Raw genomic sequence first — 26,292 nt, 5'->3', positions numbered from 1 at the left:
TTTCCCCTGCGAGAGCAGGCTGTCCCCGGCCGTCCCAGTTCTGCTCCGTCCCGGAGGCGGGCTGGCCCAGCGCCACTTCCCCTGGGGCCCTCGTGATGCCCGGCCCACCCGGCGGGGATTTCTCGGAGGAAGAAGCCCGGCGGGTTTCTACCCCCCGGCGGAGCAGGGGCAGCAGAGCTGTGGCTCCACCATGAGCCTTGGGGCTGCGGCCCCCGGGGAGAGAGGTGAGGGCGGCTGTGGGGAGCGGGGTGCGAGGGCGGCGGGGAGGGCGGCCTGGGGAGGGGGTGTGAGTGGCTGTGGGGATGAGGTGAGGACACCCGTGGGGATGAGGTGAGGACACCCATGAGGAGGGGGTGAGGACAGCTGTGGGGTGGGCGATGAGGACACCTGTGGGGACGGGGGGCAAGGAAACCCGTGGGGGGGCGGAGAGGAGAGCTGTGGGGATGGAGTGAGGACACCCGTGGGGATGGGGGCGAGGACACTGTGGGGAGGGGGACACCATGGGCAGGAGGTGAGGACACCCGTGGGGACGGCAGCGAGGTCACCCGTGGGCAGGGAAGGCACGGGCAGCCTTGGTACCCGAGCGAGAGACGCCTCCCGCCGCGCCCCCGCCGGAGCGGGCCCTGCGGGGCCGTGCGGGGCCGGGCCGGGCCGGTCCGAGGGGCAGCCCCCGCGTCGTTCGGCGCCGCCCTGCGCTGTTTCGCCGTGGGAGCGGGGCGGGCCCGGCGGCGCGGAAGTGCGGGGCCGGGGGGGCCTTCCCCGGGCGGCGGGGTCGGCGGCAGGTGAGTGCGGGGCCGCGGCCCGGCTCCGCACGGGGGAAGTCCACCGAGGCCCCGGGCCGGCGAGCCGGAGCCCGGAGCCCGGCCTACCCCGCCCCGGAGCCCGGCCTACCCCGCCCCGGCGGCCGCCATGCCCGCCTGCCGCCGCGCCGGGTGAGCGGCCCCGCCAGACGGGCCCGAGCCGCCCCCCGAGCTCCGGGCGCTGCTTTCCCGCCCGCCGCAGGTGCTCCTGCTGCTGCTGCTGCTGCTGCTGCTTCCCCGGGAGAGGGGCCGCCGCGGGCCCGGCCGGCGGCCGCTGAGCCGGGGAGGAGCCGCCGGCGAAGCGATGCAGGAAGGTGAGCGGCCGCCTGGGAGTCGGTGGGCAGCGCGGCCTGGGCGACCCCCCTTGCCCTGCAGCGCAAAAAGTGCCGCCGCCCCTGCCTTTGGGCCCCAGGAGACCACCCCAAAAAGCCCCGTGGCATCCCCTGGGCGCGGGAGGCCGAGCGTGCCCGTTTTTCCGAATCTCCCCTCCTCCCGGGATGGGTGCCGGGGGCCCCCTCTCGCAGCCCAGCGCGCCTGGCCACCAGGTGGGAGTGAACCCCTGGGTTGCGCCTGCTGGGTTGTTTCCACCTCCGCGTCCTGTTTCTCCGCAGCCATTGCGATCACCGAGCAGCCGATCTCCGTCTCTGTCCCCGTGGGATACTCCTTCACCCTGCGGTGCAGAGCTGAGGGACGCACATCGCTGCAGTACCAGTGGTTTTGTCAGCACCAGGTAACAGTGGGAGCAGAGGTGGCTCTGGGTATGGCACCAGGCTGGGTCGTTGCCCACAGTGACGGAGCTGGCCCTCTGTGGGCAGACCTAGTGGGAACCAGGAGATTAGAAGGAGAGGGGGATAGGATGTGTGTGCACGCCAAGGGCTTCTGCAGATGTTGGGAGGGGGCGTGCAATGGAAAAGCTCTTTCTCCTGCGTCCCTGTGGCTGGAGAAGGAAAGGAAACCAGGGATTTCCACTTTTCCTGCTCTTACGAGGGGCCTGCTGGTGCCTTCTGCTACCAGCGATGAGGGGATACTTGCTGCCCACCGCCTGTGTTTTCCCTTTAGTCTGTCTGCCGCCAGATTCCTGGTGCCACCAAGCAAGATTTGCCCGTCACTGCACAGCAGACCCAGCTTTACACCTGCAGAATCAATGACCTCTACAAAAATGCCGTCTTCTCCGACTGGGTGAAGGTAGAGGTCCATCAGTGTGTCGCCAGAGGTACAAGTGTGTCTTCTAGCTTTTCTATATTTTATGCTTGCCCCCCCTTGCAACAGTGATCCTGTGCAGTTCCTGGGGCAGTGTGTCCTCCCAGCTCGAAAATCACAATACAGAAGGATTGCTCCAGAGACGTGAGCCTGCAGGTCTAAGCCAGACCTCTGAATCCGTCCTCTGGATAGTTCAGGTCCCTGTCATGGTCCCAATAACTCCGGCTGTATGTACATGCTTCTGCTGATCACTCGCTGTGGGTTTCCCAGAGTTATACCAGGTTTTTGCCCGTTTGTGTTGGGCAGAGGGACTGGAAGAGGCAATCTGGCTATTTCAAAGCTGAGCAAAAGTAGCTGCGGGTGTGGTTGACCTCAGCAGGTTGACTGCGCCCTTGGCAGGAAAGGGTGAGCGTCAGGTTTGGGAAGCCAGAGGCAAGGCTTTGGCGTGTCATTTACTATTGCGGGTGTCGCTCTCAAGGTTTCCCTGCTTCCAGAGCAGAAAGGCACGGCAGCGACGTCCTGTGGGATGACATCTCTTGGTGCAGATGGAAGAAGCTGGCTTTTCTGGCAATACGCACAGTCCTATACAGGGGGGGGAAATCGCCATTGTTTGCTGTCCTTTCGGAGAGAGGACCAATTCTGTGTCGCTGCTTTTCAGGACTGCCCCCTCGGCTCTGGCAAGGAGAACCGGTCATCGTCCTCAACCCCACTGAGCAGAGGGTGGAGGTGGGGAAGCCGCTACAGCTGCAGTGTGCTGCTATGGGGGTCCCAGCCCCCAGCTACCAGTGGTACCGGAATGGGAACATGCTGGAACACCAGAAGAAAAAAAAACTCTGGGTAACATTGCCTTGGGATAGTTCAGAAACTTTGGCTGCTGAGGTGGGTGATCGGAGAGTCTTGTTGCTGGATGGTAGGCGTGGGAGAGCCTCAGAAGTCTTGGAGAGACTGCTGAAAATTGTGTTATTGTCATCCTGGCTGTGACAGGATGTGTAAGCCTGGCTTGTATCTGCATGTCAAGGCTCGGGTGTGCTTTGGTCTGTGTGATCAGGTGAATACCAGCAGAAAGCAGTCTCTCCTTGCCTGTCCTCCCCGTCTCTCCAGCCCTTGAGAAGCAGCCTCATGCTCAGCTATCTTTCCCTGCCACCTTGCAGGGTTGTGAGAAAGCACTCCACATATCACCCCTGTTGCTTTAATAGCTGACTGAAGGACTCCGGGTAAAGAGGGAATATGTCTTATGGGCTTCTTTCAAAGCTGTGGATGTTTCTCTAAGAAGTAACCGATTCATAGATGCGTTAAGGGCTCGCAGCACGTCTCTTGTGCCTTTTTGCAGCAGTGGCACAAGAACAGCTATTGTATGTCTGCGCAGGGGACTGCGGAGTGATGGAGCTGCAGGAATGCTGTCTGCCTGCAGGAGAGCTAGAAGGAAAAGTGCTTATTCCCAACAGAGAAGAGTCAGGGAGACAGCAAAACGTCTGGGTTTATTTGAGGTCACTGGCTGAATGTAAATCAGTGCTATCTTCTTGATGCAAGAGAGGCAGATTTCCTTCTGGGGCATCATGTGAAGGATGACAAAGACAGGAGATCCAATCTCTTCTCAGTAGTGGTAGATGATATTATAGATGATATAGTGGCCTCAGATTGCACTTTTCACAGGGAAGTTCAGGTTGGGGTTTAGGAAGAGGTTCTTCATTTGGAGGTGGGTGGTGCTGCACTGGAGCCAGAAAGGCAGTGAGATTTCTGTCCTTGGTGGTTTTCAGTACTTGACGAGACAAAACCATGGCCAACCTGATCCAGTGTTGGCTTTAGTTTCTCTCTGAGCAGGAACCTGGGCTAGGGAACCACAGAGGTCCTCGCCAGCCAGTACTGCTCTGATTCTTGTCCCACGTCAAGAGAGAGGGCTAAGAGTTGAAAACTTGCCAGAAAAGAGCAATTGGCCTGATCAGAAATCTAGAAAATGTCACCTAAGAGGAAAAACAGGCAACCTTCCGATGTTGGCCACGCACCGTCCTCCTAGTGTGGCTCCTGGGGCAAAGTATGGCTATGACACAGGATTTGGGGGCTGCTGGAAAAATTGGGCAGAGGATTCTTGCGCTCTGGAAGCTGGGGTCAGCTTAGCGGGTGGCCTTACTGAGCTTCTTAGAAAGACAAAAGACATGGGAAATCTCTTAGCTTTGTGAGGCAAGGAATGAGGTCTCAGCAAACAGCAAGAAAAAAGACTTTCTATTCCAAGAACACGGGTGCCTGTGGCAGCTACCGGCAGGGGGCCACAAACTTTCCCCATAAGTAATGTGATTTAACTTTTGATTTGTCTAGATCACCCACGCAGAGGTCAGTGACTCCGGCACGTACCTCTGCTGTGCCTCCAATAGCCACGGAGAGCACTGGACCAACGCTGTGGATATTCACATAGGTGAGCAGAGCCAACCCACGTCTGCTTTGCTGCAAATCACCTTCTAGCGTGAGAAGTAATTAGAGGACAGACAGGAATTTAGTGCTCTCGCCTGGAAGTGCTGGGCTGGTGAACAAGGAGCTCAGTGCTGGCATGTCACCCTGTTGCTCAACCGGTGCAGGGGAAGCTGGGCTCTGGGACGTGGGATTAGGAGAAGTAGGATGCGTGGCTCTGACACTTGCACCTTCCCCCGGCTTGGACAAATCTTGCACGCTTTTATTAACAAAAAGAAAGGCCACCGGTTTTAAATACCGCTTCTGCAGCTAGCCGAAGGTAAGACACTTCAGAGTAGAGAAGCAGCATGGGGCTCTGCAGGGAAGCTGGAGTGTCCTGGCAGTCCTGCGGCGGCTGTCACGGGAACAGCCTGCAGAGCGCAATTTCACACCCTGGATATACTGGACGCGATGATCTCAGCAGAGCTGCGCAAGCCCTGCCGAGTGGCGGGCGCAGGCGTCCGTCAGCCCCGTGATAAATAGCATTCCTTGATAACGGGGTTCAGAGGTAGCAAGGGAAGCGGTGTCTGTAAAAGAAAAAAACCCCAAACCCAGTGATCTGCTGTACTGCGGCGTGGGATGCTGCTGGGTCCTGCAGTCTGTCGGAATCCTGCCGTGTTAGAGCAGGTTGAGCGCTCTCAGATGCTCGCTGCGGTTTTCTTGCCTTGCTGAGGTACTATTTTAATAGCTCCCTGGCCAAATCGCAGCGGGGTCCTTTGCTAAAACTCATTTACAGCCTTGCTGAGATGAAGTGATGCGCTCAGACGCATAGAGCTGGAAAGGATGGTGTTTATTTCAGGAAGATTCAGGCCCCTCGGGCTGACAGCCCAGGCCTGATGCTGCGTGAGCTGATGGATCCCAGGGAGAAGATGGGTCCCCAGAGCCTCGGGCATGCTCCACCTCGGTGTGACGGCTGCTTTGGCCCTCTGCCTTTGCCCTGCTGTGAGACAGGAATAGCATGGGCTAGCTTTGCTGGCTCTTTACTCCACCTAGAGATTTTTCTATGCCATAAGCTTCTCATCGCACCTTTTAGGCTGTCTTTAAAATTGCTCCAGAGTGCAAATGGGTCCTGTATAGCCAGAGAGCACTCTCCCTGCCTCCTCACAGCTGGCAAAACAGCACCCGGGGTGGGACAGACGGTGAGAAAGGAGCACAGGATTAGGTTGGGTTCAAAATGTTATGGCTGGGTAGCTTTAACATGCAACAGTCAGCTCTGTCAGAGGCAGAGGAGAATGAATGGGCTTGTTCTGATGGCTTTCTAGGCATCCCTGGAACATGATACAGGCTTTCCAGGCATCCCTGGTTCAGGTGCTAAAGGTCTTCTAGACCGTGAGATTTATGCAATTAAAAATATGCCCTTAGTTTCTTCTTTCAGAGCCTCTAGGGCTTCAGGGTTTTCTCCTGGGCTGGATTTTTTTTTATTATTTTTAATTTAAATAGGAAAAGCTGGAGCTGTTAGGGTAATGATGATTTTAAGAGGCTGGGAGCGCTTGGGCAGGGGAGCTTGTGGAGCTCGTGAAAGTGAGTCACATTTAGGGTGGCTTTTCTGAGCTGGAACTGCTAAAAGGCAGGGAAAGGCAAAGCAGGGTGGTGAAAGGCTCTGGGAATATTATCGCAATCAAAAGCAAACAGTTGGCTTCCTCTGCGCTGACCGCTTATGGGGAGAAGCTCTCTGGTTTGAAGCTTATGTTGATCTTGAGTCATTGTGTTCCCTTTGCTTTTGCTGCAGCAAGGGAGCAGGCAAGTCATCTCGGGAAGCGCAGCAGCCCGGGCAGGGCTGGTACAAGCAGTGCAGACCTGCTGATGGGTACGGACTCCTCCATGCTGGCCCTCCTTCCCCTGGCCTGCCCCTTCTCCAAGCTTTGCTTCCCAGCTGCTCAGGATTTCATAAATCAGGCAGGATTTCATAAATCCTCCCAAAATCACCAGACCAGTGTCTTTAAGGTTAGCAGTCAGGCTATGAAGAACTTGCCCGAGGAGTGTTGCTTGTGCGAATGCTCTGCCGTGTTTGATCCAGCTTTGCATTGCTGGGGGATGTTGGAGCAGGTTTCAGACCTGGTATGGGAGCTGGCAATGGGGCGCTGGGTACTGGGCACAGGGTTATCATTTCCCTCTTTCTTTTCCAGGTATGTGTCACTCTGAAAAGTTTTTTGGTGAGTACTGTCATCTTTTCCTCCTGAGCAATTATTCCCTTAATTAAAAGCCAGGCTCCAGGGTGGATGGGAGGACAGGGCATAGGAATGTTTTTCCTGCAGAGACTGCTTCAGGCCTTTATACCCGCACTGTCATGGACTCTGCGCTTTTGGGATCAGAGCTGCAAGGCACAGGATGAGTCCCATCCCCTGTCAAGCCCTGATCAGTCTCAGCAAGTGGAGTAAGATTATTCCTAATGAGTAACCCAGTCTTGACCTCCATGTCCGCCAAATGAGTTTAAAGGTGTTGTTCACGTGACACCTTTTCCCTTCCTTGAAATACTGCCTCGGAGCAGGGCAAAGCTCCTTGCTCCCACCACTACTGAGTGCCATAAAACTGGTTTTCTTACAGTGGAAGATGGGGATAAAATGAAAGCAGGAGCCCAGGGTTTCTCTCCTTCAGCCCCGTGGGGGAAAGGACCTCTTAGCCTGGCTCAGTGCATCCCCCTCCCAGGCACCACTGGCATGCAAGACCTGCGGTCACGGTAGGGCAGGTGTCAAATAACCTCGCTAGCGCAGATCCTCCTGTACTCCTGGGATTTTGGTTGTCAAGTGAAAACTTTTCAAATCTGTCTTTCAAAATGATGGTTTATGTATTTTGTCAAAGTGTTCAGAAAGCCAAAGGCTTTCTGGAGGGCGCTCCAGGCTTGTAGCAGCATAGGGTCTATCCTTCCTGCCTAGATGTAAGAAAAGATTTCCCGTATCCTCACTCAACCGAAGGACGTGAGACTTTGCCTCCTGCTGAGCATTTACAGCTTTGTCGTTTGGTGTTTCTGTTAGCTACAGGCAAGATAGCACTTTTAGTGGGCAACAACCGCTACCAGCATCATCCCAACCTGATGGCTCCTGTCACGGATGTGTTTGAGCTGAGTCGTCTTCTGGAGCAGCTGGGCTTCCAGGTTGTCTCCCTTCTGGACCTGAACAAGGCTGAGATGGTGACAGCGGTCAGTCGGTTCCTGCAGCTCCTGGGGAAGGGAGTCTACGGTAAGGCAAAGCCAGTAAGGTAGGGTAGCCGATGTGTGGGTAGCAGTGGTCGATGTTAGGGAGGAGCAGGGATTTGGCAATTTTCTGAACAGCTGTTGAATTAAAAGAGGAGAAATTGAACTTTCCTTTAGGGGGGGCAGAGGAGCCCTGTGACACAGTCTGCAGTGGTGCCAGGCTTGGCAGAAGCCCCCAGGTAAACGCTGTTCAGTTTTGGCCAGGTTACAGGCAGGCAAAGGAGGTATTTCTTCATCACGTGGCTCACCTCCGACTCCAAGAGCATGGTCTCATGCTGAGGTTTTGGGGACCCAGCGCTTCTGATGGCAAATGGGAGAAGGTCTTTTGATTTTTCCTTTGATGAAAAATTGAGGAGATTGACTGTCAGTTGTCATCACCATGCTCCTTTGCAAGGAGAGGAGTTCTTTTTCTCTTTCCTGATGGTCTACTTTGAGCCTCTGACAGCCTTTTTGCAGAAGCTTATTCCGAGCTGCAGGTGGCTTTGAGGTTGGGCTTTGAGCTTATCACACGCTGTCCTCATTAGGAAGCGTTCCTCAAACACAAAACCAACTGGCAGATCTTGTAGGTCTTAAAGCAGGTGCTCAGATTTGGTGGTGAAAGTAGCTTCTTTGGGGTTTCTGAGGTTCTTCCAGCCTGATGAATACCCTGAAAACACCTGGCAGATGTTTTTTTTTGCTTCCAGACCTTAGTGCAAGGCTTATCTTCACCCCCCTCCCAGCTGTGCGGCATACCAGGGCACTCAAACAGCAAAAGTCAACACAGGCCAGTTCCAGCCCGGCGCTCAGTGTGAGGTTTGGAGTTGTGCAATGGATAGGGACACAGCCACAAGTGAAATGCTGCACAGCCACCTCGTTCCGGGAAGCACTGACTCACTCAGGGAGGCTGAGCTGGCGGGGAAGGGCAGTACATGGTTGTTGCCACTCCGGCCGAGTGCGTCATCTGATGACAGCATATTCCTATGACTTCACTTGCAGCTTCCTTTTGTGGTTGCTCTCTGAAATCCCCTTGCATCTCAGGCTTTACCTCCTCTCCCAGGTCAGAGTCATCCCTGGGGGGCTGCCATGCTTTTCCCACGGTGCTGCCTTGCCTTACCCTCTATCCGTAACGTGTGAGGACCAAATTGCATTTTGTCCACGGCGCTTCCCTTGTTTTCATAAGCATTGGAGAGAAAAAAGATTTGGAAACGGCAAACCTTTCATGCTGTCATGCCTTATTTAAACTTCTAGTGCTTTTCTGCATTCGTGACCACTGATCCTTCCTGGCAAAATTGATTTTGTGCACTGGCAGGGAAACATTAACAGCTGAGTTACTGAACCTTGATAAGCCTCAAGTGTTTGCTAGGCATAGCCTGCTCTGGATGGTGGTTTTCTTTACAGCTTTCTAAATTGAGTGGTCTACTATTGTTTGGAGGCAATGAACCCCAGCGCAGGCTGGTCCCAGCAGCGTGATTGAGTTGAGGACTTTTGCTGTAATTGGTGGCATCCAGACTTAATGGTGGGGCATTGGGTCAGTCTGCCTGCTGATTGCCCCAGGGTCTCTCCATCTGAAGTGTGCTGCCTCTCGCTGTGATGCATCTTCCAGCATTTTTTCAGCTGTTTTCCTTACATAAAATTAAAAGAACCAGGTGAAGTGCAAATCATTGAAATTAACTTGTCTTGTTAATAAAAACACACATTTAGAAGAAGCTAGCAACTCCTCCTAAACCCTATGTATCAATTTTTCAAGGCACTAACTCCAGGATAAACATCTAGAACCAACTGAGACGTTTAGGATTCACATAACTCGTACGCATGGGAAGACACTGGTGAGACAGCAGCTCCAGGAACAATTTAGGCAACCTATTAAAACTACAGGGACCCCAGGGGTGCCTGTGATAGCCGGTCCTGTACATCCACGTGGGTGTCTCAGACATGCACCTGCAGAGAGGCATCCTGGTGCTTCCACATGTTTTTTCTTGCTCAAGGAACCTGGAGGTGCCATCTCCTATGAGGCAACCACCACAGATGAAGTCAGGAGAGCTTTGTGTAGATGTATGGAGCAAAGCAGGGAGCTGGGAGGAGAGGGCTGACTGGTGAAAGACTGTCACTGGACTGAAGTGGGAGACTGGTGTAACACAGACACACCTGTCAGCATGCCCGAGAAGTGAGGCTGGCTGTCTTCTGAAGTTTAACTCCAGTGGCAGAAATGCTGGGGCATTCATGCACCTTTCTGCTGGTGCAAATCAGAAGAGAGGACATAGGCATGGGTTAGTGGGTTAGTGTTTGAGCACGGTCCCTGTTGTTGCTTCTAGAGCTTTATTTAGCTTCAGGATGCTGATAAGAGCTGAAGAAGATGTGTCTGACCTCCCTAGACCGCTTATTGTGGGGCTCTCTTGATGGCTGGCCCTCCCTTGCGTGTCCTTACTGACCTGTCTGTGATTTACACTCCTACAGGAGTTGGTGGGAAGGGACTTTGGAGTCATCAACACAAGGTCGAGGTTGGTTGTGGCTCTCCTTATTAGGTCTTGAAGGCTTCCAGGCATGGAACCCCCCACTTCTCCACCTGCCCATCCAGGGAAGTCTTTCCTCCTGTCAAACATGACCTTCCATGTGTTGGTGTTTGTTGCCCCATGTTGTGTGGTCCACACCAACAAGAGAGTTGGGCTTTGTTGTCTCTGTAACTGTCCCTCCAGGAATTGTAGGCTGTTGTTAGACCTTCCTTCACCTCCATGTCTCCAGACCATCCCAGCCCAGTTCCTTACCCCTCTCCTCCCAGGCCCTGGGCCCCAACATCTTGGTAGCCTCTGGTTTTTCCAGCTTCTCCACCTTCCTCTTGAACTGAGGTCCCTAAAACTGGACACAGGGTCTAAATGGGGTCTACTCGGGGCCCAGGAGGGTGGTGACAAGTTCCCTGGCAATTCTGCATCTCCTAGCGTAGCTCTGTCCCCAGTCAATACTGGCTCGTATTCAGCACAGTGTCTGCTGTGACGCTAGGCTCGCTGCTCAACCAGTGCTCAGCCCCAGCCAAAATGCTGCCTGGGGTTATCTGCCCCCATGCAGGACTTTGTCCTTCTTATTATTGAACCTTCTCTGAGATTTCCCAAGCCCACAGCAAAAGCTGGCTTCGTTTTCAGGCACAGGGATATTGTATGGCTGCACGTTCGAGGTGATCCAAAGGCTTCTGTGATTCACCATATGAAGGTGGTGGCTCGTCTGGCTGCTTTTCCTCCAGACCTCCTCTTAGAAAAGCTGCAGGGGATTTTTGAAGGCCCCAAACATCTCCTGAGTGGTCTAATTATGCAACCCTCAGGCGAACAAGGAATCCCCCTGGATGTTATTTCGAGCATCCTAAAAAGTCCCAAGTCAAAAAAAATAATGTCAGAAATGCAACGAGGGCAGAAAGTTGCAAGTGAAATACTAGGAATATGCCATCATGCCTTAATTAAGCTGCATGCTGACATTTCCTGTATTGTAAGCAGTGCCTGGCGCTTCCCCTTTTTAATTTGGTACCCGGAAGCTTGTCTCTGATCAGCAGTTTTGACTCACGAGATGTGGGAAGAGTGTTGAAATGTTAGCTCGGAATAAAAAAAACCTTTCCTTCTTTAGGCAAATTGTTGACTCTCCTATGCAGGAGGAGAGATTAAATCCAGGAGAGGTTTGCAAAGTTGCTCAGCTGATGTGAACCCACATCTTTTTTGATTTGAATGTGAGTCTTTGTGGTTTATATAGCGCGGGGAGCGCTTGGCAGTGCATTCAAGGTGCACAACAAGACCTCAAAAGTTAGAAGATTTAACGATTGAATGATTCTTTGTGGGCTTTTCCGTTACATTTCAGTTTTTTCCAAGTGTCGGTGACGCTGCCTGGTAACGGATGTCATCACCTCCCTTTCACATTCAGAAGGAGAGGCAGAGGGATCGAAGTCATCAGTGCTCGATGATTCGAGGGGCCAAACCTGAAGTGCCTGCATCTGATTTTTCCAGAAGGCTTCCTATTTTATACTCTTTTATAGTCTCAGGGGAGGTTTCTGTGGCTTTGATTTGCACGTTATGAAAGTTGAAAACTTCTGCAAATCAGAGCCCACTGACCCTGGCTAACGATCCACAAGAAGAGGAACCCAAACCTTGTGGGCACCTGTGAAAACAGCCATTTCAGTAACTTTCCATTGTACCCTGGGAATAGAAACCAAAGGTGACTTGAGGCCTTTTTTACTATGAGATCATGCTTTCCATCCTCCATACGATGAGATCATGCTTTCAGTCCTTCAGCTCCTGCCCCATTCACTGCATCCCTTGCAGCATCAGAGATCAAAGCGAGTGTCCTGCGAACTACAGGGGCAGGAACAGTGGAGGGCAAACTGAGGAGAGGTTCCTCAATGAAGCGTGGGCTTTGGCAGCGAATCTGACTGAAGAATTTCTCCTGCTTTTGCCTCTTAGCCACTTGTTCCCATTTCTGACCTCTCGTTCTTCACTGTCCCTCAGTTGCGGTAGTGCAACTGTTTGTGTCATCTTGCAGAGCTATTTTTAACCCATTTCAGTTCCCCGAGTTGGCTTTCACCAGCATTCCCCAAGCAGTTGCATTGGTGCTGGCAAAGGGTAGCCAGCCACTGTGCAGCTTCCTTTCAGGAAGCTACAGCCCACATGGGGATCCCTGTGCACAAGGGAAGCCTTTTGCCGAACACAGGGGTCGGGGAGAAGCACCAGCTTGGGCCATGCTGAGCTCCTCAGTGCTGGCTTTCCAAGCTGGATGTCCCCGTGTTGCCATCTCTTGTGAAGGCAGAAACCATTACTAAGTTTCACGTGCCCAAGAGTAAAACTCGAAACCAAAATTCTTGTTGGGTATTGGACTTCCCACCAACACTTGGATGAGTCTGACTTCTCTCCCGCCTTACAGGGCTGGTGTCTGGTCTGAGGTTGTTGAAGCACATGGTCCACATGTTCTAGACATCTGGAGAACTCATCTCTCTGTCTCCATCTCATTTTTCACCAGCTTATAGGTGTGTAAATACAGGCAGACCTTTGAAAGCTGGAGAGTGTTTCCCATCACCTAATCCATTGCTAGTCTCTCAAAAACTAGGAAGCTGAGGAGCTTCTCATTTAAAAGGCTGTTAATATATTTTTCATCATGGTAAAATACTTTGCCTGTTGTCATATTCTTGCAAAGAGCTGATGATTAACCAAAACTTGTAACAAAGGTGGTATTCAGCCTGGCAGATGCCAAGCTTGGGTGTTGTAGCACAGACGGTTATGGAAATGCGTAAACCCAGTGACTTTGGGGTCTCCTGACGAATGGTGCTGGAAAGCACAAGTACAGGAGAGCCTCTCAGGGCTGCTTCCAGCTCTGCTGAAGGGAATGGACTGGAAAAAAGTCGAAATTGTGAGGTCAACGTAGCTCCGGTTTCATAGGTGCTACTGGTCTAGGTCTGCCCTGCACCAGTATCCCTTCAGGATAGGAGGTGGGACATGGCCGTGGGGAGCTGGTTACAGACCTGCAGGTTCGCATCGTGACTCATCCTCTCCTCTCCCTGTTCCCAGCTATATTCTACTATGCTGGTCACGGGTACGAACGTTCAGGGAGGAACTACATGGTCCCCGTTGACGCTCCGCAACCCTATGCCCCTGAGAACTGCATCAGCGTGCAGAGGATCCTCCAGAAGATGCAGCAGCGGCAGACGGCCCTGAACCTCATCCTGCTGGACACCTGCAGGAAATGGTAGGGTGCTCTTCCCCCTTCCCCACCTGGGATGGGCAGAGTGTGGCGTTCCTAGGGGTTGGGGAAAACGGCTGCCAGTCTCAGCCCCTGCTTCAGCAGTGGCTTCTACACAACCCTGTGGATTGCCGGGGCCACGTCCCCCGTTGTGCTGCTGACCCCAGGCCTCTGTCAAAGTTTTATCGGCCTATGTCATAAAATCGGCAACACTGCCAGGTCTTGTAGGATCTCCTGGGAAGCCCAGCCGGCCATGTATTAGGTGCAGAGAGCATCAGATGTCTGATGCCTGAGATCTGCTGGAGAGAAGGGGCTGCAGACCCTCCCTTGATTTTTTGGGGTGAAGAAGCTGGCAAATACAGGCAAGTCGCCTAAAGCCTGCAGAGGGCTGGCTCTGCCCTGGCATAAATTGTTGGCTGAAACTCAGCAGAGGGTTTGTCTTCCTGTGTTTCAACCCCCTGCCCCAAACCACCCAGCCCTGGCAGGCTGTAGCAGCACCTCGCTGACCTCGGGCTTTCACAGTACGTGTTTCCCCATGTGCTCAGGCTGGGACTGTTTAGCTCACCTCTCTTCTCCTGGCTGCGTTTTTGTTAACATCTCGGTGAGGAGAGTGCAAAATGGTGGGGAAAATATTTTAAGCCATGCTACTTGGTTTTTACTGGCCTTAAATGCTTCTGAAGTGGTCATGTCGTGAAGTGGGACCCAGGCTGCAGCTGAGGTCAGGAATCAGCTTTTCCCCTCTGTCTGTGAAAAGCCCATTATCCTCCCTGGGCCTGCGGATCTCCATCCTGCAGCTAGTGGGCTGCAGAAAGTTACTACTTGCCCATTTTTAGCAGAGTAAATAGTTTACTATTGCAGTAGAAGCTGTCATTAGTTCATTTATTTTGGTCTCCTGACGCAGATTTACAGGTCAGAAAAGACCTGGAGGGCAAATGCAGAAAAGTCTCCCTTTTCCTTGTGTGGTTCCTGCCCTAAGAACCAGAAAGATGACAGGGATTTTGATACCGCTGCCCTGAAGGAGCTGCCAGCCCCTGGAAAGATGCTAAATCTTTGATGCCTTTTAGCTGCAGAGGTAGGAACGCTCACTTTGAATAGCTTACGAGCTGGCTGTGCTGGGACTTATCCTGCTGCCGCAGCTCTGAGTTGCCAGCATCGCTAGAGCTTGCTGTCCCTTGAATCCTGCCCTGAACGCCCCGTAGCGAAGCATCACCTTCCTCCCTCTCACTCACTGCTGCCGCTGAGAGCAGAACGAGTTGCTTCCCTGCACTGCTGGGTACCCCCCCAGCGCACGCAGCAGCACCTTGCTGCTCTCCCCAGCACGATACCAGGCAGAGGACGGCTTGCAGCTGAGCGGGAGCACGTGGTTTTTGCAGATGCATGGGTGGAGATGGGCTAGCGTGCCTCTGTGCTGCTGGTAGCCCGTCCAAGGGCAGTGTGGCGATGTGGAGGCTGCATGGGGATTGCTAACACGAATGGCGATGGTCTATAAAATAGCTTTTGAGCTGATGTCTCCTTTCTTGGCATCGCCAGTGGTTTCTGTGCTTAGTGGAATCTTAATGGCGCTTTGGGAAAAGGATGCAATGTGAGATCTGCTGTGACATTTCGGCATGGTTGTGCGGTTCTTTTTCTCTCTCCCGCCCCGAGATCTCACACTTCTTTCCTCCTCTTCCCCACAGCACTTAGTGCAGTAGGTGTTATCCCTGAGCTTGTGGGGGATTGCTGTAGAAACTGTCTCCTGAGCTCATTTTTCTTGAGAAGTCACCATTTCAGCTCAGCAAAGATTTGGATTTCATAGTTGCGTGTGTTTACACCGCTCCTTAAAACAGGGCTCCTGCAGCCTCCTTTCCCAATGCTCTTTTGGTTGGACTGATGCTACGACTCTGTCGACAGTTCACTCAGCCATGCATGAACCAGGAGGAGCTGTGTCTGTTCTAAGAGGGATCTCACCCGGAGCATCTCTTCACCCCGTATGTCGGCATCAGAAATGCCAAGGCGATGAGAAACACATCCTCCTTTGCCAAGTGGTAGCAGATGTTCAGCTTCAAGAGAGGAGGAACCAGGAACACAGAGCCTGTGTGTAGCCTCGTACATTTATGTGCTGATTCTGGGTGGATATGATCGCCTCTTCCAGGAATTCCCTGATTTATGAGGGTTTCTAGTGTGTGCCGCTTAAGACAGAAGGACACCATCTCCTATCTGGGATGCAGACCAGAACTGGTTTGCACGAGATGTGCTGTATAAATGAGACTTTTTGGGGGCCTGAAGCAGGAGGGAGCGCTGCCACCTTCTCTGCTGTCAGGTCTCTCCCTATGTTTGTTCACCATCTGGAAGGGCCTCTGGAAATTCAAGCGCTTGCTGAAGCTTGTCTTCTGCTGGGGCAGGGGACCACGGCCAGCATTTCTGCTTGTGTGCAGCTCCAGCCTTGCTGGAGCTGTGGATGCCTGCTGGTGCCATCACGAAAAGTTTGCACCAACTCGTGTCTCCACAGCCTCAGGTGGATGTCCCCAGCAGGGGGACAACAGGACCTCTGTTTATTTTGGGATCCCATGTCTCGTTTCTCCTCAGACCTGGAATCCCAGATTTCTGCATTCACTTAGGAGTGGCTGAGGGGCAGATAAATCTCTCTGTTCAATGTTCATATTTAGAAGCGTATCTCCTTTTCCACATTTTCTCTTCTGAATTATCTTCAAAAAACTTACACAAGCCAGATGAATACTGCCATTAAACATCTCCAGACTGCACCCCTAGCAGTAGGTATCGTGCTGGCTGCTGGCGATACAACTGTCCCTTCTGCTCTTCTTAGCGTGCCAGCTTCAGCCCCAGGAAACCGTGCTGGAATTGAATAACACCGAATAATGCCACCTCTGTGCGTGGCTCTTATCCCTGTGCGATTGGGAACAGCTCCAAGTCACTGGTGTAAACTGGAGGCAGCCAGTCCCCACACTGTTCAGTCTGGTTGCAGTCAGATGGGCAGGGCTTGGCCATTAAGTGCAACCATGATATCTTCTTCGGTGGAAGCCAGGACTGTCAACCTGGATCTACCTGATCTTGAAAATAACAGGGTCTATGCTCATTGAGCTATATCTAGACCAGGGTGCTGGGACCAGTTTTGGGCTTCGCAACCTGGGTGCATGTCCTGATCCGATCTCTCAGTGAGATCTGGAGGTGTATCAGCCGTAGTGTGCTTTGGTGTCCTGGGGCAGAAGATGTGTGCATGGGCTAGAAGGGAGCTGTGGGGCACCCCAGACCCCTGGGACAGGCGGTTGAGCTGTAGCCATGCGATGTGCACGTGCCCGAGTTCTTTAGGCACAGTTGTCCCTTGGGCCACAGTGAACCTGTACGTGCTCTGCACTGTGCTGCTGCCTGGATTTGTGACAAACCAGCCTCAGGAGGGGAGGAGGCATGGTTGCACCCACAGCTCCAGGCTCGCTTGCAGGGCAGGGAGCAGCTCACCAGTGCAGATAGGTCAAAGCTGGCCCTATCTACTCATTTTCCTGTGGTTTGGGTTCTTTGTGGGACTCCTAGCTTTAGCCTCTGTTGCTGCCCAGCTAACATATTTGACAGAAGGGCTGATCTTATTGCCATCCATAGGAGATGGACTTGGTGGAGCACATGGACTCTGTCCCCTCCAGGCACACGCTGGCGGGTGTTCTCGACACTGACTCATGCCTTCGTCTCCTCTTCCAGGTACAACCCGGAGTGTGCCCTCTCCCAGGTACAGCCGCTGGAGCCCTGGGGCAATACCGTTTACGGCTACGCCACGTAAGTGCACTGTGCTGTGCCTGCACCGTGACACAGGACCAAATGCTGGCACAGCCATATCTCCTCGCATCCCTTCACGCGTGGTGGCTTCAGAGGCCTGAAAGAGCTTTGCTCATGTTTCCTCTGGCTGTTACACTCCATCTCTAGCATTTCCCATTCAGACTCTTCTTTTCTTCCTCCTGGCATCACTAGTGGCAGCCTGCGCATGAGTTACAGGTCATGCGTGAAGGTGGCATCAGCTCCTGTAATCTGTCCTTCCATGCCTGAGCCTGATTTCCAAGGCACGTGTGCCATGAGCATGTCACCTGCAGCCTCCTGAGATGAGGCCGAGCCTTGCTTACTGCTCCAGTGCCAGTTCCGCTGGCTTTTCAACTGCTGTCACCCACCTAGCCTGGCAAAAGAGGCTGTGCTCTCCTCTCCTTCCCCCTCCATTGCTTTTTCCCGTCCCATGCCTTTCCCACCCTCTCCTGGGCCAAAACCAAGCACTTTGCGCTGTTGCATGAGGAGCTAACTCGGACTCAGCCAAGAGAGTCTGGATGGAGTTGGCAAGCCCTGAGTCACCCCCAGGGCTTTGTTCTGTCGCAGAAAGGTGAGAACAAGTCCTTACTTTTGCAGGAGCGAAGATGCAGAAGCCTATGAGTTGCAGGATGGGGAGTTCAGCTCTGGGATCTTCATGAAATATCTGAAGAAACATATTCTGCAGGAGAAGAAGGTTACACACATGCTGGAGGATGTGTTAGAAGGTAAGGGATGAGCTAGAAACCACTTGCTTCAATAGCAGGGGTGAGAAGAGATATCAGCAGAAACCGAATGGCTCCACACCACCCTGTCCCAGCCATCCCAGCCAGCCTTCCATCCCTAAAAACCAAATTGCAGGCCATGCCCTGTGCAAGCTTTTAGTAACCTGGCAGCAGTACCGAGATGTTCATGTATGGTCTGGGCATGGTGAAAAATGACCCTTGCGCCTCCAAAATCTCTTTCCCAGACATCGGCCGGGATCCCTTGGTCACTGGGAAGCAGGTGATGGAGATCAAACACACTCTGAAGGAAGCCCGGTCCCTGACGGACCCCATCTATCCCTCGGGAGCAGCTGCCGAGTGCTGGGGACACGGCCACGGTGAGCCATGCAGGGCATGGGGAGGGCTACCAGGTAGCAGGGAGGAGAGGGCTGGGGGTCCCTGTGCCCCTCAGGGACACCAGTCTGCAGGGAGGTGTTGGTGGGACCCTCTGAGGAGCTGACCCTGCTGGGCTTTCCCTTCCAGAGCCAGTGAGCGAAATGATGACCTTCCCCTGCGGGGCACGGGTGGAGCTCCGCTTCCACCGGCTCTTCTCCAACGTGATATACGTGTGCGCCAAGATGCAGCCCCCCCCAGCCCACATCGCTGACGCCAGTCTCCTGCTCTGCCGGCCCACCGTGAGTCCTCTGGCAGAGACGCTGGTCCCCTTCCCCTCAATTTCTGCCAGGCTCCTTTCCCCGAGGCAGAGGAGGCAGGAGCGTCATGGCGAGCCCGAGGGGTCCCGGGGGCTGGGAAAGGCTGAACCCACGTGGAAAAGGCTCCCCTTCTTTGCTAGCTCTGATGCAAATAATCCTCTCTGCAAACACCTCTTTGAGTGCTCCTCCCATGTATCCGTGCCCCACAGACTGCCTGCCTTGCTCCTAATGCATCGCAAAATAGATTTGGTGCCAGTTTTGATGCCTTTAACCAGTTACTCCTCGGATCAATTTCTGGCCTGCCTGATTAAATTATTGCATTTAATCCAACTGAGATAAAGAGCCTTTCTGTTTTCTGTGTTTGGAAGCAGATCTGGCTTTTTGAATGATGCCTTCTTAGCCCCACTGTGCTAATATATCTTAATGCAACAATATATCCTCCTGTACTTGTTCCCGGTTGAGCCGAACCAGCTTCCTTGCACCCTTTCTCACACCTTTCCTAACAGACCTAACAGAAATGTGGTCTTTTCTGGTGGTCTCCATGCCACCTCTAGGGATTTAATTTGCTGCTCCTTTTTGCTAACCGTCTTCCTCATTTTCTGTAGTCCTTTCGCTGAAGTGTAGCATGACTGTGGTGGATTTTTCGGCCCTTGTTGCTCATGGAGGGACGCTGCCACTAAGTACGTTGTGGTCACTGATGCAGAGTGGTGTGTCCAGCAGGAGGTCTGGAGCCTGATCCAAGGATTACCAAGCCGGAGCATCATTTCCACTCGTGAGCTCCCTAACCACACATGAAAATCGTGTGTGTGTGTGTCTGCACGTGTTTGTGTGCATCCACCCCACATCAGCGATTGTGGGGAAAGGGGGACCCAGCTGCTTGCTCCTGCGTTTGGAACTGGTTCAAGAGGGATTGGGGAGACCCAAAAGGGATGCCAGTAGGGCCAGGGCGGTAGCATCCTGTTGTGGTTTAACCCCAGCTGGCAACTGAGCACCACACAGCCGCTCACTCACTCCCTGCAGGTGGGACAAACGCCATCACTCCGAACATCCCCCACTTCCTTCTTCTTCCCCCAGCTCTATATGCTGAGCATGACGTCATACGGTACGGAATGTCCTTTGGTCAGCTGGGGTCAGCTGTCCCAGCCGTGTCCCCTCCCAGCTTCTTGTGCACCCCCAGCCTGCTCGCTGGTGGGGTGGGGTGAGGAGCCGAAAAGGCCTTGACTGTGTGTGAGCCCTGCTCAGCAGTGACTAAAACATCCCTGTGTTACCAACACTGTTTTCAGCACAAATCCAAAACACAGCCCCATGCTAGCTACTATGAAAATTAACTCTATCCCAGCCAAAACCAGCACAGATCCCATCCCTATCCTGTTCCGCAGTGGTGCTAGCTCACACTGACCTCCAGTGGCGTCTGCTGACGTGGCAGCACATCCTCCCACTGGATCGCAATTCATCTGCCCCACGTTAGACATCCACAGCGAGGTCACCCACTCTTGCCTGTGGGACCACAGAGAGATGCACGGGTGTCTGCAGGAGGGCACCTGGTTCCTTTCACGATCTGGAAATATGGGCCCACTGCTAAATGGGGCAGGGTCCCTGATGACACAGGGCATGGAAAAGGCCGAGGTACTCGATGCCTTCTTCACCTCTGTCTTTACTAGTAAGACCAGCCTTCAGGACTCCCAGACCCCTGAGACCAGGGGGAAGGTCTGGAGCGAGGAAGACTTACACCCCATGGAGGAGGACCTTTGCTACGAAGGTTGGAGGAGAGCGCTACAGCATTATCAGATATGGGGAATAGAGGGGACTAGTGGTGGGGTGACTATGAGGAGGACTTCTGGACATGGACCGTTTTCCTCCTAGTGATTAGGATGTCATAGGTATTACAAGTCTAGCAGGGTTCAAGAATAACTTTGACACCTTCATAAGAGTCCATAAAGGCTATTGGAAGCACAGACACCACCTTTGACTGGGAAAGTTGCCGATTTTCCCATCGCAGGAGGCTGGCAGGGTAGGCTCACCCTGGGCAGGGCTGGTGGCATGCGCATCCTGTCCTTCCTTAAGCATGTGCTGGAGGATGGGGCTGACTGGACACAGTAGGGCCACTCTGTTCCTTCTTGCAGTCCTCCTGGCGAAGCCCTGTGTTAGTGGCATCCAGGCTGATCTGCTTTGTGTCTCTCTCTTGGGTCTCCAGGTTTAGTTTAACCTGGCTGCTGGGCTCAGCTTAGCAGTGACGGCATCAGGGTAGCTGGGAGCAGGTACCTTATGCAGTGAGCCAGGGAAGGAGAGAGCAGGAGAGGGCAGGCTTCATTTGCAGAAGGTGCTCTGCATTGCAGCCTGTCTCCTGTTTCAGGCACAGTTCAGGCTGGTGGAAGGAACCAGGGACGAGGCTCCCTGAGCAGGAGAGCTGCTCCATCCCCCTGTGAGCTGTGTCTCCCTTTCTGCCAGCTCCGTTCACTGCCCTGATCTTCCCTAAGCTCCCTACAGTTTATCTTTCCAGTAATGAGTTGCCAAGTGCAGAGATGAGATTTGGCTTTGCTTTGTACAGAGATAAATGGTATTTCTTCAGCCTGACTCCAGTGGACCTACTGGATCAGCAATGGTGTTTACTCCTGTTCTGCCAGCCTTGCAAGCAGGGGTGACCCTGATGCCCAGCCAGCATTTGGGATCCAACATTTGAGCTTCTACCCCCAATATTCTCCTGGCCAGAAACAAATTGCTTTGGCTGCTTGTAGGCAGCAGTTCAGGGAAGGTCTGTAAAGGCTAGCAAGAGCTCCCAGGGCTTCTCTAACCTCTGCCTCCCTGCAATGTCCTAACAGCCTCCTTCATCACCCAGTGCAACTTCTCCTGCCAACAATGAGAAAGTTTTGCACCCTCCTTATGTGCCACTGGCTTTATGTGTGGCTGCAGTGAGCCCACTCGTGCTGCTCAGCTCCCATGGCCAGAGCCAGGCTGGCACATTCCAGTGTTGGCCAAGGCAAGTCAGCAGGATCGGGCTGTGGTAACTGCCGGAGCCAGCTGGCAGTGGGAAGCATCTTTGTATGGAAGGGGCTGGTAGACTGGGCTGTCACCCATCCTAGAGGGCTCAAATCCAAAGCAAGAGGCTATTTCATAAGGCACCTATTCCCTTGTCTGTTCTTGTGCTATTTGCAGCTCTAAGACCGTTACTGAAGAGGATCTCACAGAGGCAGAGCCGTTTTGGATAAGTTTGAATAACTGAGCAAGAATTGACAGTTCTGTAGATGGTGGGGGGCACAACTTGGAGCTTCCTCCAGCTATGCTCTTGGAAAACTTGCTCCCTCCTCGACACACCGCTTATGATACAGATGGTTGTGATACCAGCTGTTGCTGCTATCTACACTGCTGGAAATCCCATTATACCACAGTTTTCCTGGTAGATGCCCTCAGGGGATGTTTAGCTAAGTCTTCCCATTGATATGCACAAGGCGGGTGTGTAAAATCTCTGTATTTCTGTTGCTTGCACGCTGTAGTACTTCCATCAGGGTATGCAGCATTTCCACCAGCCGAAGTGTCAAGGGCACAGGCCAGCCCCAGGCATTGCTGCGTGCAGAGACGCAGCACGTTTGATGGGCAGTTGTGCCTCCATGCCCAGGCTGATGCTGAAATTTCCTTGCATTTCCTCTTGTTTTCCTGACCCAGGAGATGGACAATGTGGCCATCCTGAACGAGAGCCGCCTGGACCAAGTGGAGTCTCTGCTCGCCTCTGAGTACAAGCGGGAGGAGCTGGACTGTGTCTTCCAGCTCTGTGGACTACAGAAAATTCAGGTAGAGAGCTGCCAGGTGCAAATCTCCGTGGTTCTCCTGCAGCCTCACGTAACTGGTACTCCCTATTCCCGCTTGGCTCTGACCGTGTGTCTTGTGACTCCATGCGGATGATGCCTGGGACGCCTGTGTCAGTGTAACATCCAGATCGATGTTAGAGGAGCTTGTTGATCTTCAAGGCACAAAAGCAATCCTCTTTCTCTTTGTTCACTCTGTCCTTCCACGCTGTGAGGCCAGGGAGGCTGTTCTTTGCCTGTATCAGCCAGAGGAGCTCAGACTAGCCCAAATATTTCAGATAAAGGATGTCTCGCTACACTGTGTGCTTGCCTGAGAGATGGGCTCACGGGCTGGCCAGGATCTCGAGCAGCGGGAGGGTTTATCCCCTGCCATTAGGGTGACACTCCCAAGCCTAATCCAAGCTATGCCTCTTTGGCACACTTCAGAAGACTCTCAAACTATTTAAAGACCATGAAAGAGGCAGAATTGCTAGTCCCCTGGCTTGTCTCTTCCAGCAGATTATCTCTCCCCAAATAGCAGTGTGCACCTTGTTTCTTATTTGATTTTTTTTTCCCCGCTAACGCCCAGCCAGTGGATCTTGCCAGCTGCTTATCTGCTCTGCTCCACGCAGGCTCACACCAACCGTTGCTCTTGAGCTGCTGCCTGGATCTGCCTACAACAAGCTCCGTTTGCGTGACATGCCTTGGCATATGGCAGCTCTTTCAGTCCTTGATTGTTCCTGGAGCTCTTTTCTGAACCCTTCCCAAGCGTTCAGCATTGCTCTTAAGTGCAGACGTGAGACCTGGGCCCTGCATTGCCTGTCAAAATCTTCTTGCTACATTATACATCTCCCTCCTTTGTACAGCCAGGCGTCTCAGACACAGCCCCGTGCAACAGGTTCACGTTCACGGATTTAGCTGCCATGGATATGGTTATTTTCTGATTTCTTCACCATCTTTTATAAAAATCTAAAATCGTACTAGACTGCGGAGCGCTGCTGTTTAAAACTGTTGGCTTTTACGGTGCGATGGGTGTTTTATTTATTTAAGTGGTTCATATCCCTCCCCTTGCATGCTTCCTCTCACGTGTGCAGCCGTCCCGTGCTGTGGCCAGGACGGATGTCGTGCCATGCCTTGCGTGGGTGCAGCTTGCCTGGGTGCAGCCTCTATCCCCTCCTGCTCCCCTGTGCCAGCATCCTGGGGGTGATGCTCTCAGTGACAGTGCCCTGACCGGGCTGATGAGGTCTCAAGTGAGGTGGCCTGATTTCAGGAGAAGTCCTGAAATCCAGAAACTATGGCTTAGGCCCACAAACGTCATGAGCATATGTAAGAGCTCGTTTTCTCTGGCAGTAGCATTGCTCCATCACGCCACAGCATGGGGCTATGAGCCTGCAGAACAGGCAGCCAAGTCTGTCATTTTTGTTGACAGCGGCAACAGTGAAAAAGCTCTGCTTCAAGTCTTACTCTCCGATTCACTTTGCGTCCTTTGCTCTTCCCTTCCAGACGGACGTGGTCCTGCAGTTGGATTTGCATTACACCCAGCTGAGCACAAAGCAGAGGACTTGTGAAAGCTTGCAAACAACCCTCCAGAAATCTCTGCTAGGGCATTTTTTCAGCCAGGGGAATTACTTCCAGCCAAACTACCAGAGAACTCTTGCCTGCGCAGGCAGCATGTGCCTCCAGGATGCATTGGCGCTGAGCACGGACCCGAAGGGGCAGGCATCTCTGAGGACAGGCTCTGGCCACAGCTTGCCCAGCAGCAACCCCTCCAACTCCAGCAGCGAGCCGGAGGAGAACGACGAGAGCGACCTGAGCGAGCTCTGCTCGGCACTGCTCCGGGCTGGCCCAGGGCAGGACTACCCCTGACCCCCGTGGGCTGGTGTGCCCAGCCTTGGGAACTGCCGGTTTTAATAGAGGCAACAGTTATTTGAGTGCTAAATACATCAGAATCCGTCAGCTGCTTTCCAGCCTCGGCTGTCGCCCTGTCCAAATGAGGTCAAGGCTGTTTTTTCGGAAAGGCTTCTCCCGTTTGCGCCCTGTGGTGTGTGGAGCCTGAAGCCCACTGGTAATAACTCCTGTCCTGCAGCAGCAGTTGGGATCAGCAAGGAGTCGTCATCGTGTCTGGTGGAGGACAGGGCCACCTGACAAGTCATAACATTTCCAGGCAAAACCCAACATTGCTTAAAGTCAAAGGCACCGGCTGATGTTTTCTGCAAATTAGGCTTTGCCTGAAAGCAAACATTACAGCATTAAAGGTGTTAAGAAACCCATAAACACTACAGACCCATGCTACAGCAACGGCACGGCCTTAAAACCCAACTACAACTGCTGACTCTCATTGCACTTGTGCAGATAAAACTCTGTGAACGTATAAGCTCTCCCCTGGGGTCACAATGTGGTTTTCTTTCTTTGTGAATCCTGCCTGTGTCAAAGCAGGTTTTAAGTTATGCATTTATGTATTTCTAAAGAATGTATTTATACTTGGGGCAAGACAATTGCTTGCCAGGAGAAGGAAGATCAGATGTTCTGTCAAGTGTGTGTTTACAATGAAGGCTGGTTTTCCATTAGTAGTAGCCACCAGGCAGGTACACTTCCACGTGCCCCTTCTAGCACGGTACACAGGGGCATTAAAGTGTGTTAAGTCCTGTGCAGTCCTGAGTTCCTCTCAGATGCAGAATTTCCTACATGTGGGGATGGAAAAGACCAAGGTGGAGGAGGAAGAACCTCAAAAAAGTCATTATCAGTGCAAATTTTATTTCTAAGTGCCTGTCTCTGTGCATTCACTGTGGGCAACCTCAAGCACTACCTTTTGTGGAGAACGAGCTGTCCAGAGAGAGCCACAGGTGAACAGGGCCCAAAGGACGACCTGAATGGGCGCAGTCCCCTCCCTGCCTGCTTCTCTAATATTTGTTTGATAAAGGTTTCAGCATGGCTCCAGGTGATTGCTCAGCAAGGGCCAGAGAGGGTGATCGAATAGTTCAGCAGGGGCCAATGACCCCAATGAGTTGTGGAATCTCCATCCTAGGAGACAGTTCACTCCGGACTGGAGAAGGTGCTGATGAACTGATGCAAGCTGTCGGGGTGCTGGACCAGAGACAGCCGGAGGTCCCTTCTGGCTGTTGTGGTCCATGAAAGAAAGAACTTGGAGATCAAAGACTTCTTGAGAGGTCAAGGATGGTGGGGTGGGGAGAGTGCCCAAGCTCTGTCTTCTATCTTGGTCTAAAAGAGGGATGGAAGAGAGCATTTTCTAAGTTTTCGTTCTCCTTCAGCAGTGAAGATACTTGCATCTCTGTCTATGGTGTCTGTTGCAGCATGGAAGAATATGAAATGCTCCTTCCAGATAAACCATCCTACAAGTGCTGGAAACCTGTCCAAAGAGAACAGAGGAGGCTTTTATTCTCCTCACAGTGAGTAGAGCCAAGGGAAAGAAAAGAGGCCCCATCTGGCTGAAGTCTAGACAGTCTCCTAGGAAAAAATGTAAAGCTCACACAAAAAAAAAATGTACAGGGTGTAGTTTAAATAAGAGAAGCTAAACCAGAAAATAATAAACTAATTGGAGGGAGAACCAAAGATAACTCAACACCAGCGGAAACTTAAGACAGGTCAGTGGGAATGGCTATGCAGGCATTTGGGAGGAGCTGGGAGTCTCCTTGCCTCTATGAGGATTATACACACCCTCCTATATTGTTGGGGCAGAATATGTTTCTGGCTCACATAATCATGGCAAATGTCATCTCATGTGAATGTTAATCTCATTCCAAGCGAGGCTGTTTATTTTTTCTGAATAAAACACTATTGGTGTTTTTTAATACATAAAGCTTCATGTGGCTCTGAGTTAACTGTCTTTATTTTTCCCTCTAATTGCCAGGGTGTGACTTAATACTGACCTACTGCTTTTTGTGCTTTGCACTCTGGCTTCTAGGCTTTTATGTGTGAGGACTGTTTCTTTTTTTAGGTAACTGCACATTGAAGTTTGGATTGAGAAGGTATATCAAATGACACTAG

The 26,292-nt window shown here is 52.7% G+C and overlaps 1 protein-coding gene across 2 annotated transcripts; it reads left to right on the top strand.

Moving 5' to 3' along the window:
- Positions 1–962: 962 nt before the first annotated feature.
- Positions 963–26,114, top strand: LOC142086918 (mucosa-associated lymphoid tissue lymphoma translocation protein 1-like). Of its 2 annotated transcripts, XM_075160670.1 has the most exons (15): positions 963–1,114; positions 1,412–1,530; positions 1,860–2,013; positions 2,659–2,837; positions 4,314–4,410; positions 6,172–6,249; positions 6,569–6,595; positions 7,415–7,618; positions 13,143–13,320; positions 17,002–17,076; positions 17,692–17,819; positions 18,062–18,193; positions 18,339–18,490; positions 22,169–22,294; positions 23,791–26,114. In XM_075160670.1, the coding sequence occupies exons 1-15, from the start codon at positions 1,105–1,107 to the stop codon at positions 24,151–24,153; spliced, it is 2,022 nt and encodes a 673-aa protein (XP_075016771.1). In that variant the 5' UTR covers positions 963–1,104; the 3' UTR covers positions 24,154–26,114. The 2 variants fall into 2 exon arrangements, with proteins under 2 accessions (XP_075016771.1, XP_075016772.1); XM_075160671.1 differs by lacking the exon at positions 6,172–6,249 and having other exon boundaries at positions 966–1,114.
- Positions 26,115–26,292: the final 178 nt, after the last annotated feature.

This window comes from Calonectris borealis, chromosome 11, assembly GCF_964195595.1.
Source record: "Calonectris borealis chromosome 11, bCalBor7.hap1.2, whole genome shotgun sequence".
Lineage (NCBI taxonomy): Eukaryota > Metazoa > Chordata > Aves > Procellariiformes > Procellariidae > Calonectris > Calonectris borealis.
This window is presented reverse-complemented; position numbering and strand designations above follow the sequence as displayed.